We start from the raw sequence: 15,324 nt of genomic DNA on the forward strand, positions 1-15,324 counted from the left end.
TAAAACCTATCCACGAATACAGATATAGATACACAAGATATAGAGTCAGTGGGGACTGAGTTTATACCCACCTCAGCCCCACCATGATTGGTGGGTACATTTTTCAATTATGACACCTAGACAGTGGCGTAACTAGGTTCCGCTCGAGGGCCATGCTTCGAGAGTCGGCCTACAGTCGGGGCCCTTGAAGCATATAAATAATTGGCCGACGTCGATCAGGCTAACAAAGTTAACAAAGTATTCTTTACTGAAGTGATCCTTAGTAAAACCTGCTGAACACCATCCCTACATTTCTGAGTCTTTAACTCGGGGCCAGAAAAATGTTATTCATGAAAAGGATGAAAAGGATTTTTCTACAGTTAAAATTTAAATGTGTGCCATAACTAGATGAATTGAGTTGCTTATTCATCCATGATTATATAACTAAAGTGCAAGGAGCACGAATGATCACGGTACCGTAATGTACATAACGTGCATGCAAAGTATTGTGAAATAGACCTATATACAATATGCAGCTAAATAAAACATGTGTTATGAATTACACAGACAGAATACATTATGCTATGCATTATATTTGGAAATAGGCCTACAAATTAATTAATACCGAAAAGTTTCGAATGATATACTGATGGTACAATTTTAATTTTACTTCTTGCCAAATTCTGTCTGAAGCAATAAAAACATGTTTATAACGCTCTAGATGAATTGTACTATCCCTTGAATTGTAAAAGTTGTTTATTGAAGTGCTGTGTTTGCTTATGATAGGCCTTATACCGATTACACTTTAACAAGGAAGTCGGCCACATACATACTTAAAAAAATGAATATCATTTACTTTAGGGGTTTAATTTTGATTGCAAGTAATCAGGGCCACCTTGACCCGTATACCTTTGTGTGGTGATAACAATTCGGCCGACTCCAACTCCCAAATGTTATAAATAGTTAATTAGTTATTTTATATTTATTTTAAACAAACATTTTTAAAATCAATCTTAATTACTAAATTTAAGGATTGCCAATCTGTAAAGCTGACATGTCCAAAAGGCAATATAAAAACAAGTACGTGGTGGAGTCTTGTTTAAATATTAACCAATTATAGTGAGGTTTTAAGTACCCTATCCTATAGGAAGTAGAAGACGAAGGAGCAATTATTTTCTGAAAAAAATCCCGAAGCCAGCAAGGTTGAAGGCAATTTTTGAAGGAAATAATCTCTCTAAAGGCTTCTATTTCGTAAAGTGTACGAAATTACTTGACTATAATTGCTTTATAGTCAGTTGTGACGTCCGTTACCTTTTATACAGCCCTTAAATCAAACTGCTGGTCGAGAGAGGTTGTTGTATATTCATAAATAAAACTGCTGGTTGCGATGGCCGGTTGCTCAGTAGTTGCTCAGTAATTACTGTGCTTGTGCATTAGCTGCAGGTATTAGAATGACTACTGAAATATGGAGCTTTTGATGACGAAACTCTATAACGGATTTATTCATGCGTGACCGTCCTGCGTTCTCTGCACAACGTAGATTTGGCCAAATTGCATACTGAAATCCACGACGAGGAGAAATTAACGGTCTCACACGCGCAGATGAAATATTAGTGACGTAATTACGTTCTAGATTCTACTACGTTGTGCAACCGAAAGCTCCGTAATTTTGTTAGTAGTACGTGCACTGACACTTTTTGCACAGAGCTGTATAGAAAATTAATTTTCTTTAATAGATTAAAATGTATTGTAAACATTATTATGAATTATAGGTCAATCATGCAATAGACATGGACGGAAAAATCGCCATCACGGGAATCGGGTGTAGGTATGGTGATGGAGTGTCTGGATCACGAGAGATTTGGGACATGTTAAAAGAAAACAGAGACTGCACAGGCCCTCATCCAGCCAATCGATTTAATACATCGTTCTACCTCTCTCCTGGTGAAAAGAAAAAGGGCAAAATCTACACTAAGGCAGGTGGCTATCTGAAACAAGATCCTATGATGTTTGATCGACAGTTCTTTAAGATGTCTCCAGGTAAAATAGAAAAAAAAGCCTATCTATATTTCATTTTATACTACACTGTACGGTTTGTAAAAAAATGTTAACTTAAAAAGAAGAAACAAATTTGAATTTAGCTTTGATATTTATAATTACTCGACGTGTTCTGTACACTTAATTCATATGCTATCATACATTTATATACAGTAGATGTGGAATCTAACATCAAAATATCATTATTCTTAGACGAAGCTAACCACATGGACCCACAAGTGCGGATTCTTCTTGAAGTAGTTTGGGAAACTTTGGAAGATGCGGGAATTCCTTCAGATACACTGCGTGGTTCAAACACTGGAGTCTATATGGGCGTCACTGCTAATGAATACATCACATTGACTGGATTACCACAGAGTAATGTCAGTCAATACACAAATTCAGGAACCAACTCTTGCATGATCTCTAATCGTATATCTTACGAATTCGATTTACGAGGACCCAGCTTTTCCATTGACACTGCCTGTTCTTCATCTCTATACGCTGTACAAATTGCCTGTGATGCTTTAAGAGGGGGAATTTGTGACACGGCAATTGCCGGAGGAGTCAATATCATACTTACTCCTACCGCTACAATTGGATTTTGTCAAGCCGGAATGCTTTCTCCCGACGGGCAGTGTAAAAGTTTTGACGAATCAGCTAACGGTTACAGCCGAAGTGAAGGTGCAGGGTCAGTAGTACTCAAACCTCTAAAGAGGGCTATAGAAGACGGAGATAGAATTTATGCAGTGATTCGAGGGGGCGCTTTAACAAATGATGGACGGACACCTGGGATTGCAAACCCAAGCTTCGACGCTCAGATTGATCTTGTTGAGAAAGCTTGTGCAGCAGCTAAGGTAGATCCATGGGACGTCGCATATATTGAAGCTCATGGAACTGGTACTCCTGTTGGTGACAGGACAGAAGCAAATGCTATTGGTGAAGCAATGGGCAAGCGACGTGCCGATGACGCCGCACCTCTGTTTATCGGTTCCATAAAATCTAACGTAGGGCATTCAGAGGGGGCTGCAGGTGTAGCAGGTGTTATCAAAACAGCATTGTCGTTGTACCATCGAGAAATTCCAGGTGTTGCTAATTTCAAACGTGGTAATCCTAACATCAATTTCAAATACTTGAAGCTAAGAGTGCCTACTTCAATCACTCCGTGGCCTGTGGGATCAAAGCTTCTTGCAGGCTGTAGTTCATTTGGGTTTGGTGGAGCCAATGCTCATATAGTCCTTGAAGCACCCCCAGTGAAGCAACTCTACAGTCAGACACACTGTGACGATTATAGTTCATCATCTTCCCCTGTGTCCTACTTCATGTTAATGCTTTCCGCAAAGTCACCTAAAGCACTTCAGCAAAAATATGTTAATTGGACACAATTCCTCTCAAATACTCTTGATTCAAATCCTGCTGTGTTTCAGAACGCGTTATACACTGCAAATATGAGGGCCCAACATCTTGCGCAGAGAACTACTTTTATAGCAAAATCCAGAGATGAACTAATGATACTACTGAAGAAACAAGTAAATGGAGAACACTCTGACACTATCATCGAAGGCAAAGCACCAGAAGGCAATTCTATCAATAGAACAGTGTTTGTCTTCTCTGGTATGGGGACACAATGGTGGGGAATGGCAAGGCAACTAATGAAAACACAACCCATATTCAGCAATGTCATAAAGGTGAGATTGTAATCAGATAAACAATTATATTTTTGACATTATAGTCATAAATTAATTTTTGTGGTATTTTTCTCTATAATAAAATTGTAACTTTCACTTTCGTAATTGCTCACTGTCGTACATAATTTTGTTTTAGTTAATAGACGAACTTCTGTGGAAAATTGGAGCAAAATGGTCGCTGGTTCACATATTGTCGGACGAAGAAGATAAAACGAGGATTAATGATACAGGTAAGGGGATTATTTTGTCATTAATATTTGATTTATACGTAATGCGTATATAAATGTTCCGTGAAGCAGAGAATCACATTTAAAATCCTGATAATTATATAGAAGGCACTACATACTTTTACTCCATCCTATTAGATATTCAGCTTACCTAACTATTTTGCATGTTCCAGCATGTCGATTAAAAACGTATGGCGAAAGATGGTTTCACGTAGCAGCACCAAAGCTCTGGAACAGCTTACCTTCTAATGTGAGAGAAGCTCCCACCCTTGCTATTTTCGAGAAAAGCTTGAAGACGCATCATTTACTTTCTATTGATATTCAACTATTCATCCTTTTTTTGCGTTCTTGTGCTCTTTATCATTAATTTTGTTGCTTTTAGATTATTGTAGGCTTGCCTAGATAGTTGCATGATGCATCTGTGAATTATGTGCCCGCCAACCATTGTCTGTCAATGATCTTAAATTGCTGGCCAATGATGCAGTGATGTTTGGTTTTTCTGCTCAGTCGTTCACTCTGCATTCAAATAGTTTCTTGATTACAATAAGTTTCTATTTTTAAAACAATTTTTATCATCTTTTAAGCGCATTGAGACCTCGGTTTAATGCAATTTTTAAAGTCCCACTACATTACATTACATAAATAACAGTACGCAATAATTGGAGCATACGATATGGTAATTGTATCAGGCATAGCGGTTTATTAAAAAGTTTCTTTTTCATTTTTATATGTGTAGCTAGAATGAATCCTTTCTTAAATCGATAGAATACAAAGAAGTGTATATTTCATCCATGTATCGATTCATTTAAAATAAAAAATTACTACTAATTTTTAAACATTCTATTTCTATTTCACAGAAATTTCACAAACCTGCATTTGTAGCATACAAGTCGGATTAGTTGAGTTGTACAAACATTATGGAGTTACACCGAGTGCCATCATTGGCCATAGTGTTGGTGAAGTTGCAGCAGCCTACGCTGCAGGACTTCTAAGTCTAGCTACTGCTATTAGAATCATATTCAAAAGAGGACATCTCCTGAGAAAGACAAGTGGGTCAGGAACTATGGCTGCAGTTCTTCACGACATTGATGATGTTCAGACACAACTGAAATCTACTATCACATATATAGACGTGGCTGCTATCAATAGTCCTTCACAAATCGTGCTTTCTGGCAAAAACGAATCAATAAAAGAGTTTACTTCTAAACTGAATGAAGACGGAATACAGACGAGAGTACTGAAGGTTAATAATGCATTTCACAGTCGTCAACAGGAAATTCTTAAAATAGAATTCTACAAAAAAACAAAATTCTTGAAGAAGGTAATGCCTTCAAAAGAGCAGAGGCCTCTAATTCCAATGATGTCAACGGTGACTAACAGTTATTTGACCTTGCAAGAAGCAAATCAGTCTGACTACTGGTGGGCCAATATTCGCCGTCCGGTGCAATTCAAGGGTGCAGTTGAAGCTATTCTTAAGGATGGCTACAATAGCTTCATTGAAATAGGAGCTCACCCAGTGCTGTCACCTGCAATCCAAGACATTGTCGCTTCCAAACCGAACAAGCCAACTATTTATTTTATTACCCACTCACTTAAACGACCACGTGATATAAGTTCTTCAGCAAATGATACCCTTAATATTAATATATCATTAGCACAGATGTATGTGAACGGTTACCCCGTGGAAATGGGTCCCTTTTTTGAAGGTTGTAACTGTGAAGTAGTATCGTTACCTATGTATCCATGGCAACGTGTCGAATGCTCTGCAGCGACTGAAACAAGTAATGCAAGTATGCGTTTTTCTAATTCTTGTCATCCGCTTCTCGGTGACCCAGAAACATCCGCCAACTATTCTCAAAATCCAAATCTTCATGTTTGGAAATCTAAAATCGGAACTGACAAAGAACCATGGATTGCTGACCACGTTGTCCAGGATAGTATAATTTTTCCTGCTACTGGATACATTGAGATAGCCATTGCGGCACACTATCAACTGTTTACAACTGCTCCTGTAATAGTTATGTCTGATCTCCATTTTGACCGTTTTTTGTTTGTCTCTGAGACCGGTATTCTTTCAGAAACAACAACTAAGATAGAATCTAATGAATCAGCAGTATTCTCATTTTGCTCATTCAATGCACTAGAGAGAAGGTGGACGCCACATTCAACAATGAAGTTATTATCAAGTGCTAACATATGTGAAGAGACAACTGAGCATAGATGTCTTCCCATAAATGACATCATAAATAGATGCCCTGGTGAACTGGATAAATCTGGTTTTTATGCAAACAAGAAGCAAGTAGGTTTCTATCTTGGAGAAGCTTTTTTGTGTATTGAAAAGGCAAATTTTAGTCCAGTGGTTGACGAAGCACTTATCTACCTTCGGGCACCAGACGCTGTGGCTGCACAGTACAATCGTTTTTATGTCCATCCTGCATTTCTTGACGGTATATTTCAGGGAATGGCTGGCATTGAGCGTCAACAAATGAAGACCAAAAATCCGAATGCAAAGGCTGAGGGACGTGTTCCTAGATCTGTCGAGAGAATTTATTTCCAAAAAGTTGTATTTCCTCACAATGTATTACTCCACTATACCATAACAAGTAGTGGAGAAGATGTGTATTCAGACGTGTATATTGCTCATGGAGAAACGTACAAAATAATTGGTAAATTTGAAAAAATTCGGTTTGGATACGTTGGGAGCCACACTTTATACAAACAACCTCACATTTGGAATAGAAAATGGATTTCCACAAAATTGAGAAAAAAATCTTTCGATGCCAGTGGCCTTACGATAATAACGGGAGATGATGAGGAGCTTTCTGTACAACTTCAAAGCACACTGACCTCAGTGGGAATTTTGTCAAAAATAGACACTAATGGAGGTGATAAATCTGAGCAGGTTGAGCAGGTAGGCATAGAGAATGAACCTATGTCCAATGTTATTATTGTTATTAAGCCTGGCAACACTAACGATATGCATACATTTTCTAAAGAAGAATTTTTGGAACAGCAATATCAGACAGCCAGCATGTGCATCAATCAATACAATTTTTTATCTTCAATAGAAAAGATAAATCCAAACATATGGCTTATTACACGAGATGGATTTTATGTCACCAAGGATGACATGATCGATCCTCGGCAGGCTTCAGCTTACGGATTTGGTCTTTCTATTATACAAGAAGATGTAAATTTCAAGCTTACAATTCTCGATATTCCATCAGAAATCGATACCATAACCACCGCTAAGTGGTTGCTGGAATACATCTGGAAGATAGATAATGATGCAAGAGGCATTGCATTGCGAAATTCTTTGTCTGACTCGACAGAATATTTCGATGTATTTTCTCTTCGTCTATGTGTAAGTAAAAGTGATTACTTTCAACACAAACTTTTATCGAAAAAGTGGAAGTTAGACGTTAGCCGAAGCTTCCAAACCGGGAAACTATTAACAACAGCCTGTTATGCTTTGGAGGATAGCATATCTACACAATTAATAACTGTGAATATTGAATCATTTCAACTTCTTAAATCTACCACAGAAACGACCTCCGAAAAGGCTCAACCAGTTGTCTTGTTTTGTGGACATTCAGAACAATCTAGGTTAGTGATGGGTGTTTGTTCTGCCAGAGAATTACGATCTACACTACACTATAAATGGCATGAACTAATTAGCATTACTAGCAAGCTTCCAGCTGCCCAAGTAATAAATATTGTCACTTCATATTTTGTTCCATACATGGCTGTTCATGATTTGCCGCTAGATGGCACTACCGTCGTCTGTATGTCATCTAATAAAGACAAACAAGGCTTAGCAGTTGCACACATAGCGGTAGAGCTAGGTCACACAGCTGTAGTAGCAGTTAAAGATCTATCCAATGAGAATGGAGTTCACCTAAGGTCATTTAAATCAGTGCTTATTGTAGATGTTAAAGAGATTTGTACAGTTTTAGACGAACAAAGTGTTGGCTGTGTAATTGGGTCCGAAAATGTTGTAAGCGAAGTACTAATGTCTGGAGCAATAGAAAGAAAACTAAAACCATTTGCTACAATTGAAATACTCAAATCAAACAAACCAAGTTATCGTAGTTCCAACTTTGCATTTCCTGTAAACGCAAAGGTTGTAATGAAAAATTACGAATTACCTTTGATTGAAGGATTTCAACAAATTTCACCTCTTATTGACAAGTTATTACTTTTGTTTGAGAGGACATCTTCTATACACCCTTTACAAGACGTTATTCCACAGATCATGGATTTGAAAGACGTGGATACTCAACATAATATTTCTTTCAATGATGTCACCTTTTCATTTGATGGAGATGCCGTTCCTGTAAATTATGACTTTGCTGAGAGTAAAATTAAATTTAGCAAACACGAGTCATATATCGTTACCGGTGGTACAAAAGGATTTGGATTATGTCTTGTAGAGTGGCTTGCAAGCAATGGAGCTGGATGTATTAATATCTTAAGTCGATCCGAGCCTGATTCTGAGGCTCAGGTAAGGTTGGACTGTCTGAGAAAATCTGAAACAACAATAGTTTATATTAAGACTGATATTACAGATAGAACAGGTGTAGAAAGTGCTTTCAAAAGAATTGTTAAAGATTCGTGTAAGCCATTATCAGGTATTTTCCATTGTGCGGCGCAGTATGATGACAGACTAATCAAAGATATCACATCAGATAACTGGAAGAAAGTGATGGCGGCTAAATCATGGGGTGCTCTGTTGTTGCATCGGACTTCAATCAAGTTTAACATGCAGCTGAAATACTTTGTAATGATTTCATCCATGGTTCAAATGGTTGGAAATACCGGTCAGGCGAGTTATTGTGCTGCTAATAGATACCTTTCATCTCTTCTATATTCCCGGAGAAGTAAAGGTTTACCGGCAACTGTCTTCTGTCCAGGAATTATTCAAGACACTGGATTTGCAGCTGCTCGGAAAGGACTTCTTGACTTTTGGGAAAGAAAAGGAATTGAAAGTCTGACAGCAGTAGAGTTACTAAATGTGCTTGGTGTTATACTTTTAAGTGATATTTCAGAAATTGGCATAAGTGGACATTTTCGAGTTCATGACTTTATGTCAAGTATGAGTGGACTTGTTAAAGAGTACACGAACAGTGATATTGATGAAATAGGTTTTATTGAATTGGGGTTTTCTCTACCATCATTAGATGCAAGAGAGGATGAAATTAACTTACAACATGGAGATCCAGATGAGGCTAAACTGATTATTTTACAGTCCATTTGTGGATTAATTTCAAAGCGTCTAGGCATAGCTAGTGACATATCGCCAGATTCTTCACCCTCTTCGCTTGGAGTTGATTCGTTGATGTCAACTGAGTTGAGTGGAGTGATTCAAGCCAACTTTAAGGTTCCACTTTCACCGTTAGAATTAATGAATGCAAATATGTCAGTTCAGGCATTATCAGCTTTAATATACAAAAGAATTATGGCGAAAGGTAAGGTTGGGGAGCAAGAAAACGAGGAAGACGAAGATGACACCTCTTGGAAAACCTGGTATATCATGGATGAAAAAGTGACATCTCCAAATATCCAACTTATTTGCTTTCCACCAAATGGGGGCGGTCCGTCTGTATATGCTTGGTGGCAACATAAATTGAGTAATCAGAATATCCAGTTAATAATGGCACAGCTACCCGGTTGGGAAGGACGTCATCTGGAGAAGCCCCTTCAAAACCTCGACGAAATAACGAACCAGCTAACTAAACATCTAGTTCGTCGGCTTATCCCAGGTAGATTTGTTTTATTTGGACACAGCATTGGAGGACTAATCGCATTTGAGGTTGCCCATCTTCTCAAAGACAGTGGTCTACAAGCGGCCCACATCATTGTCAGTTCGTGGTACGCTCCAACGTTAGGTTATCCTAACGCGATCGATCTTGAAAGGGGGCCGAGTATTTTACGACAAATGGAAGTAGATATCAAGAAAAATATTCGACTCACCGACAACAAGGCTATGAGGCTTTCCTTTCTTGATGATGAGGTGTTGAGTAACCCTAAGCTGATGCGACGCCTTATTCCTTGCTTCCAAGTGGGATTTAAAATTTGCCAAAAGTACACCAACACTCACAACACAAAACTGCAGTGCGGCATGACCGTATTGGGTGCAAAGTCAGACAAGTTTGTTCCACCTGGATGTTTGGATGCTTGGAATCTAGAAATTGAACCCAGTCGTCGATTCAAAAAGATTGTAGTTTCAGGAGGTCACATGCACATTATGTCATCAAAGAATAAATGTTTTAATGAAGTCCAGACCGCTCTAAGAGATGCATTTGGGGTCTAATCTAATCAAGTTATAGATACAAACATTTTTAATAGGTTTAATTTTTTTTATCACAATTTGGATATTGTTAGCCTAAATATTATAATAATTTCTTTTATCGACAATACCGTATTTGTTTTAAAAAGGTCCCGCATACAAATTCAATGGAAGCAACATAATTCACTACGCGGTCTATTCATGTTCTATTCCAATAGAATTACATCTAACCTGATTTGGATGAATAAGTCTTAAGGGGCGTTTAAATATTTCAATATATAGGCATTCATTTTACACCCCCCAAAATAAACGCCTTTTTTCGAATAAACGCCTTCCTTGAATAAACGACCCCTCAAAATCGCCTCTCAACAATAAACGCTCCGAGGCGTATATTTGAATAAATATGGTATATGTTTTCATTATGTTGAGTTAAGTCTCTTGAGCTGTGTAGACGTGTAGCTTGATTACGTATTGCAGGCCTAGGAGGAAACATAATAGATGTTAGGTTATCATACAGCAACAAAAATGATGGTTAATCTATAAATTGTAGGCCTATATTATATAATTGTTATAATTTTTAAATGTATAAAATCTAGACTTTAGAATACATAGTTTTGTACACAGTACACGAAAGCTCACAAGTTTGAATAATACTTTACGATAATGATTGTTCTTAATAATTGAAGAGTACACGGGAGTTAGGTAGATTGTTGTATACAATATAAATAATATCATAATATTGCCTCATTTAAACTACTGTCAATTAGTGGAACAAATGTATTCCAAATAATACATTTTTTCCCTAAAATATATATTGGATGTTACAGTATACTGTATATCATTTGATTATTATTTAGTTATTTTGAATTTATGCGATACTTGTACTAGAGTACAACGTACTATTTTCCTGCCTTGATATTATTTTTGTATTATCGAGATACTGTTTAACAAATGATTTCTCACGCACCAACATTTCAAAATATTAACTTTGTAACATTGAGGCAAATACTATTTTGACAGGATAAGACATAGTAACTTCAGACATGCCACTCAATAATCTGTAATAGGCACCCCTCTAAAATATGAATCGCTCTTAAATAGGCCGTAGTGCCGCACAACAGATAAAGCCTGAAATTTACAAGTGTCACGGTAAATTTTGTTTGGTATTTGGTTGATGAAATCTCGCATATTTAAAATATATTGTGCATGTTGAATTGTTGGGAGAGAGAAGAAGATAAAGAAGAAGAAAAGAAAAAAAAATCCGTATTGTATTAGATGTTACGGTGTAATATTTGATTATTAATTCTAGTCTTTAGCCTATCGTACCTTATTAACATTGTTTTACTGAGAAATTTCAGAAAAGAGATTTTAATAATTTCACATTTATATAAAACTCTATTTAGCAAGTATAGTGGTGTACGTGTGTGCGCAATACGCAGCGGCAAATATTTTTGTCATTCAGTCAACAGACCTTTCCGGAGTGTCAATCAAACTTAACAACTGACCAATCATAACAGCGCTAGGAATACGCGCTTGTCTCACAAACACACGTGACGTGTTGTCCCACAAACGCACGTGTTTGCGTATGTTTTAACCATAGAGGTATAATAAGAATACTAGAGCGCTAACTGCAGTGTATTCGATGTTCGAAATACGCAGAACTATGTGTGTGTGTGTACCATCCAAGATGGCTGCCGTAGATTCGCCTAACCTAAGCATCATTGTTTTCAATGGCGCCCTTAATTTACTCATGAAAGTTGAGTACAACTTCGTTACCCGTATGTTGAAACTCGAACGTTGAGGTGTATGGGTGTTATGTACACGATTTCAATTTTTATTTCTCGGTACTTTATTTTTAAATAAGATACCTCCACTTGACCTCTTTTTGGTAACAATAGTTTATTAATTTATTAATATTAGTTATAATAATGGTTAATGAAACAATAGCTAATCAGAGGGCATAATTATAATATGTATACTAAGTCTGAAGGTGGCACTTTCCTACGGCGGCCATCTTGGATGGTACACATACACAACTCTGCATTGCTTTGCCATCTTGTCAGCACTCTGGTTGTTTAATAGCTCTATGGTTTTAACACTGTCGTCTTGTGGGACTTTGCAATAATATCCAATTGGCGGGGTTTAGCGGAAAGGTCCATTAATGTACCAGGTAGTGGATTCAAATCCATGGTCAAGCCACTAATTATGACTAAGAGTAAGGTAACGGCCTTTCAAGAATGTTAATTAAATTTAACACCCAATTAGAACAGGGCCAGAAATGCGTACGTGTCCTACAAACACATGTTTTGTCGCACAAAAGCAAGTACGTGTGTGCGTATGTATACACTGTCGCTTTGTGGTACCTTAGCTGCAGCAGTATCGAAGGGGCGGGGCTTTGCAAAAAGCTCTATTGAGCTGAATTAATACATTTGTTTCTCCCAGGATTACTGTAATTAGTACACTAAATATCCCATAGGCTGTCACTTTTTTTGACTAACAGTCACTACGCTTATTCGAGAATAGGGTCTGCACACGGACAGTAATTATTACCGAACGTTTCTCGATATTTTGTAAATATATAACGTCTTATATATATATATATATATATATAATATATATATATATATATATATGTATATATAAAATGCACCACTCCTAAAATTTGTAATAAGCCCCTCAATCGAATAAGCGCCTCTTTCAAATAAACACCAAACTGAAACTTTAAGCAAATGTACATGCAATATGCGGTAGTCTGATTATTTACGGTACAGTAAGATCGGTCAGCATAAATGTGATAATATTGAAGCCGTATATAATTTGTATTATGTATTGTTACTTGTGGAATTAAATTAAAAAATATGTAGTAACATAAAATCCGTTAGTCTCTGTTTGGAATTTACAAGTCCTGATAGCGATCTAAAGCAGGGATATCACCTAAGTGGGGGTGGGGCGATGGGGTCGGGAAACACAATTTGTTTGGGGGAAAGTTATAATGTATTTTTTATATAATTATACTGTGTTATAGTATACTCTGAAATCGATTAAATAAGCCTTTGAAACTCTTGCATTGACATAGTTTCGCGGGGGTTCTCCATCTGGATCACTTCATTGTGAGTGTGAACGACGCCTGACCATGCCCATAATCAGCGGAGGGTCGGCTCTCCGGAGGCCAGGGACTTCGGACCCCTCATGTGGCAAATTCTGGCGCCACTTCTGAGCTATTACAGAAGTAGGCCTACAGTAAACGGTGTGCATGTTTTTTATTTATCCAAGGAAAATGGATTAGGGAATGCGGTGTAGTTACTGTCATTAGGCCTAAGCTTAATAACAATAAAAGCGAATAAAATGAAATAATTTGGTAATTTAACATTTTAAAATCAGCTTTGTTTGCTCATCTATAGAAAGGCGAAAGAAAGCTGAGATTCATATTTTTCACATTATGACCTTAAAATAATTTACTGGAATCTCCTTACAATTGCCGAAGTTATTAATCAATGTATTACGGCAGCTCTGTACTAATGCATTACACTGCCACCTATGCTAATTTCTCAGTTTAACATTTAGCGACAGTTAAGTGTGGTGATGCTACGCCTCTGATATAAAAGACATGGGCCTGATACTGTAGATTTAGGTTGACGAGAAAAGATGATATGGCATTATATTTAGAGGATGAATCGGCTGAGGCCTAATAGAGCTAGACCTGACCTAGCCTAGTGATGTACTAAGCAGCAGCGGTTGGTCTACATCGTATGTAATATATGGGTGTCCTACCTTGACCACCAGAATGTTGTAATTTTTGTCTAGTCTAACTACGTAAAACATGGAAAGTGCTGAATACACCTTTTGTTATTCTATAATTACGGATATTACCTAATTCTACACATTATACAATAGCAAAGATAATTCAGTTATATAATGGCAGACGATGATGATAATGATGATGATGATGATGATGATGATGATGATGGTGATTAATGATAATAAAAATAAAACCAAGTAGACATGGATAGAACATGATTGAGTAGGGACGGAGCTTAGGGCCTATAAATGACCATATTGGTGTCCAAATTTGGAAAATCCACTCACTTCCTTTAGCTTGAGATGAAAGAATGTTGACGGACTTACATATTCATCATTATACACCTTATATTATGCCTAATAAATACATTTTCCGAGATCAGCGGAAAAAACTCCGCGTCAATGGGCGTAGGTACACTTTAAAGGGTGCCGCGCGGCCCGCGTAGTAATTGCAATCTCTTGCATTTCCTCGTGTGGATATATACAACCGGCCCCATTTTCTAGTTCGGGATTGAAATTACCCCGCTCCGTGCCCGATAACTGCTGGAAATTCATTTTCCCGCCTGCCAACCCTTCCTCCTCCAATATACAAGCTTAATGGCTTGCTGGTCACTTTTTAAGAAATTTTACTCTGGAAACTCATTTAAGGGACCGATCGTGTGCGACGGTCCCTTTGCCTTTTGTCGTAATAAATCACGAACGAATCACACTATATCATGATCAGATTATGTGTTACTGAGTGTGGTGGTCAAGTGGACGGGTCAACATATTGATTCTCAGACGAGTAGACACAAATTAACTTTTACAGACTGGCACTTCTCGAAAGTTGTTTTCAAAATACTTGTTTGTTAACCAAGCAATTCGACAATATATATGCATATACCACCAACCAGTGGTTATACCTAAAAAAATTACATATGGTCAGGGATGGCGCCAGGACCTGCCCGACGGAGGGGCTAAAGGCCCCGACGGGGGGCTAGTGGAGCGAATCGATTCTCGTACTTGGCTGGGGGCCAGGGAGGCCGCCTATGATATTTGATGAATTATGGCGAATTTTTATTACTTATTTGATAGGCATCGAGTTACTATAATATGACTTCATGTAGGCTACGGTATGCTTTCTAATGTTGACATCAGCTTCCAAAACCAAAACATTTTGAATAAAGCAAGAAACAAAGAGTATGCAATGTAACCATCTAATTTATTTTCAAATCCTCATTCTTGAAAGTGAAATTCTATATTTTGGAAATTTTGCATGAAATCAAACACGCTGTCATGGTCGAGGTTGCTTCACCTATCACGATGT

General features: G+C 37.5%; 1 protein-coding gene across 1 annotated transcript in view; it reads left to right on the forward strand.

Annotated features, from left to right (window-relative positions):
• Positions 1-11,788, forward strand: part of LOC117125073 (mycolipanoate synthase-like) — a 17,603-nt gene extending 5,815 nt beyond the window's left edge. The window contains exons 2-5 of the mRNA XM_033271449.1: positions 1,752-2,019; positions 2,230-3,704; positions 3,841-3,934; positions 4,789-11,788. Coding sequence (XP_033127340.1) covers positions 1,770-2,019; positions 2,230-3,704; positions 3,841-3,934; positions 4,789-10,244 — 7,275 coding nt within the window. The 5' untranslated portion in view covers positions 1,752-1,769 and the 3' untranslated portion in view covers positions 10,245-11,788. The remainder of the gene's footprint in view (positions 1-1,751; positions 2,020-2,229; positions 3,705-3,840; positions 3,935-4,788) is intronic.
• The last annotated feature ends 3,536 nt before the right edge of the window (positions 11,789-15,324 follow it).

Source organism: Anneissia japonica, unplaced genomic scaffold (assembly GCF_011630105.1).
Source record: "Anneissia japonica isolate Jap-2015-1 unplaced genomic scaffold, ASM1163010v1 scaffold9_len2422644_cov172, whole genome shotgun sequence".
In the NCBI taxonomy this organism is placed as follows: Eukaryota; Metazoa; Echinodermata; class Crinoidea; order Comatulida; family Comatulidae; genus Anneissia; species Anneissia japonica.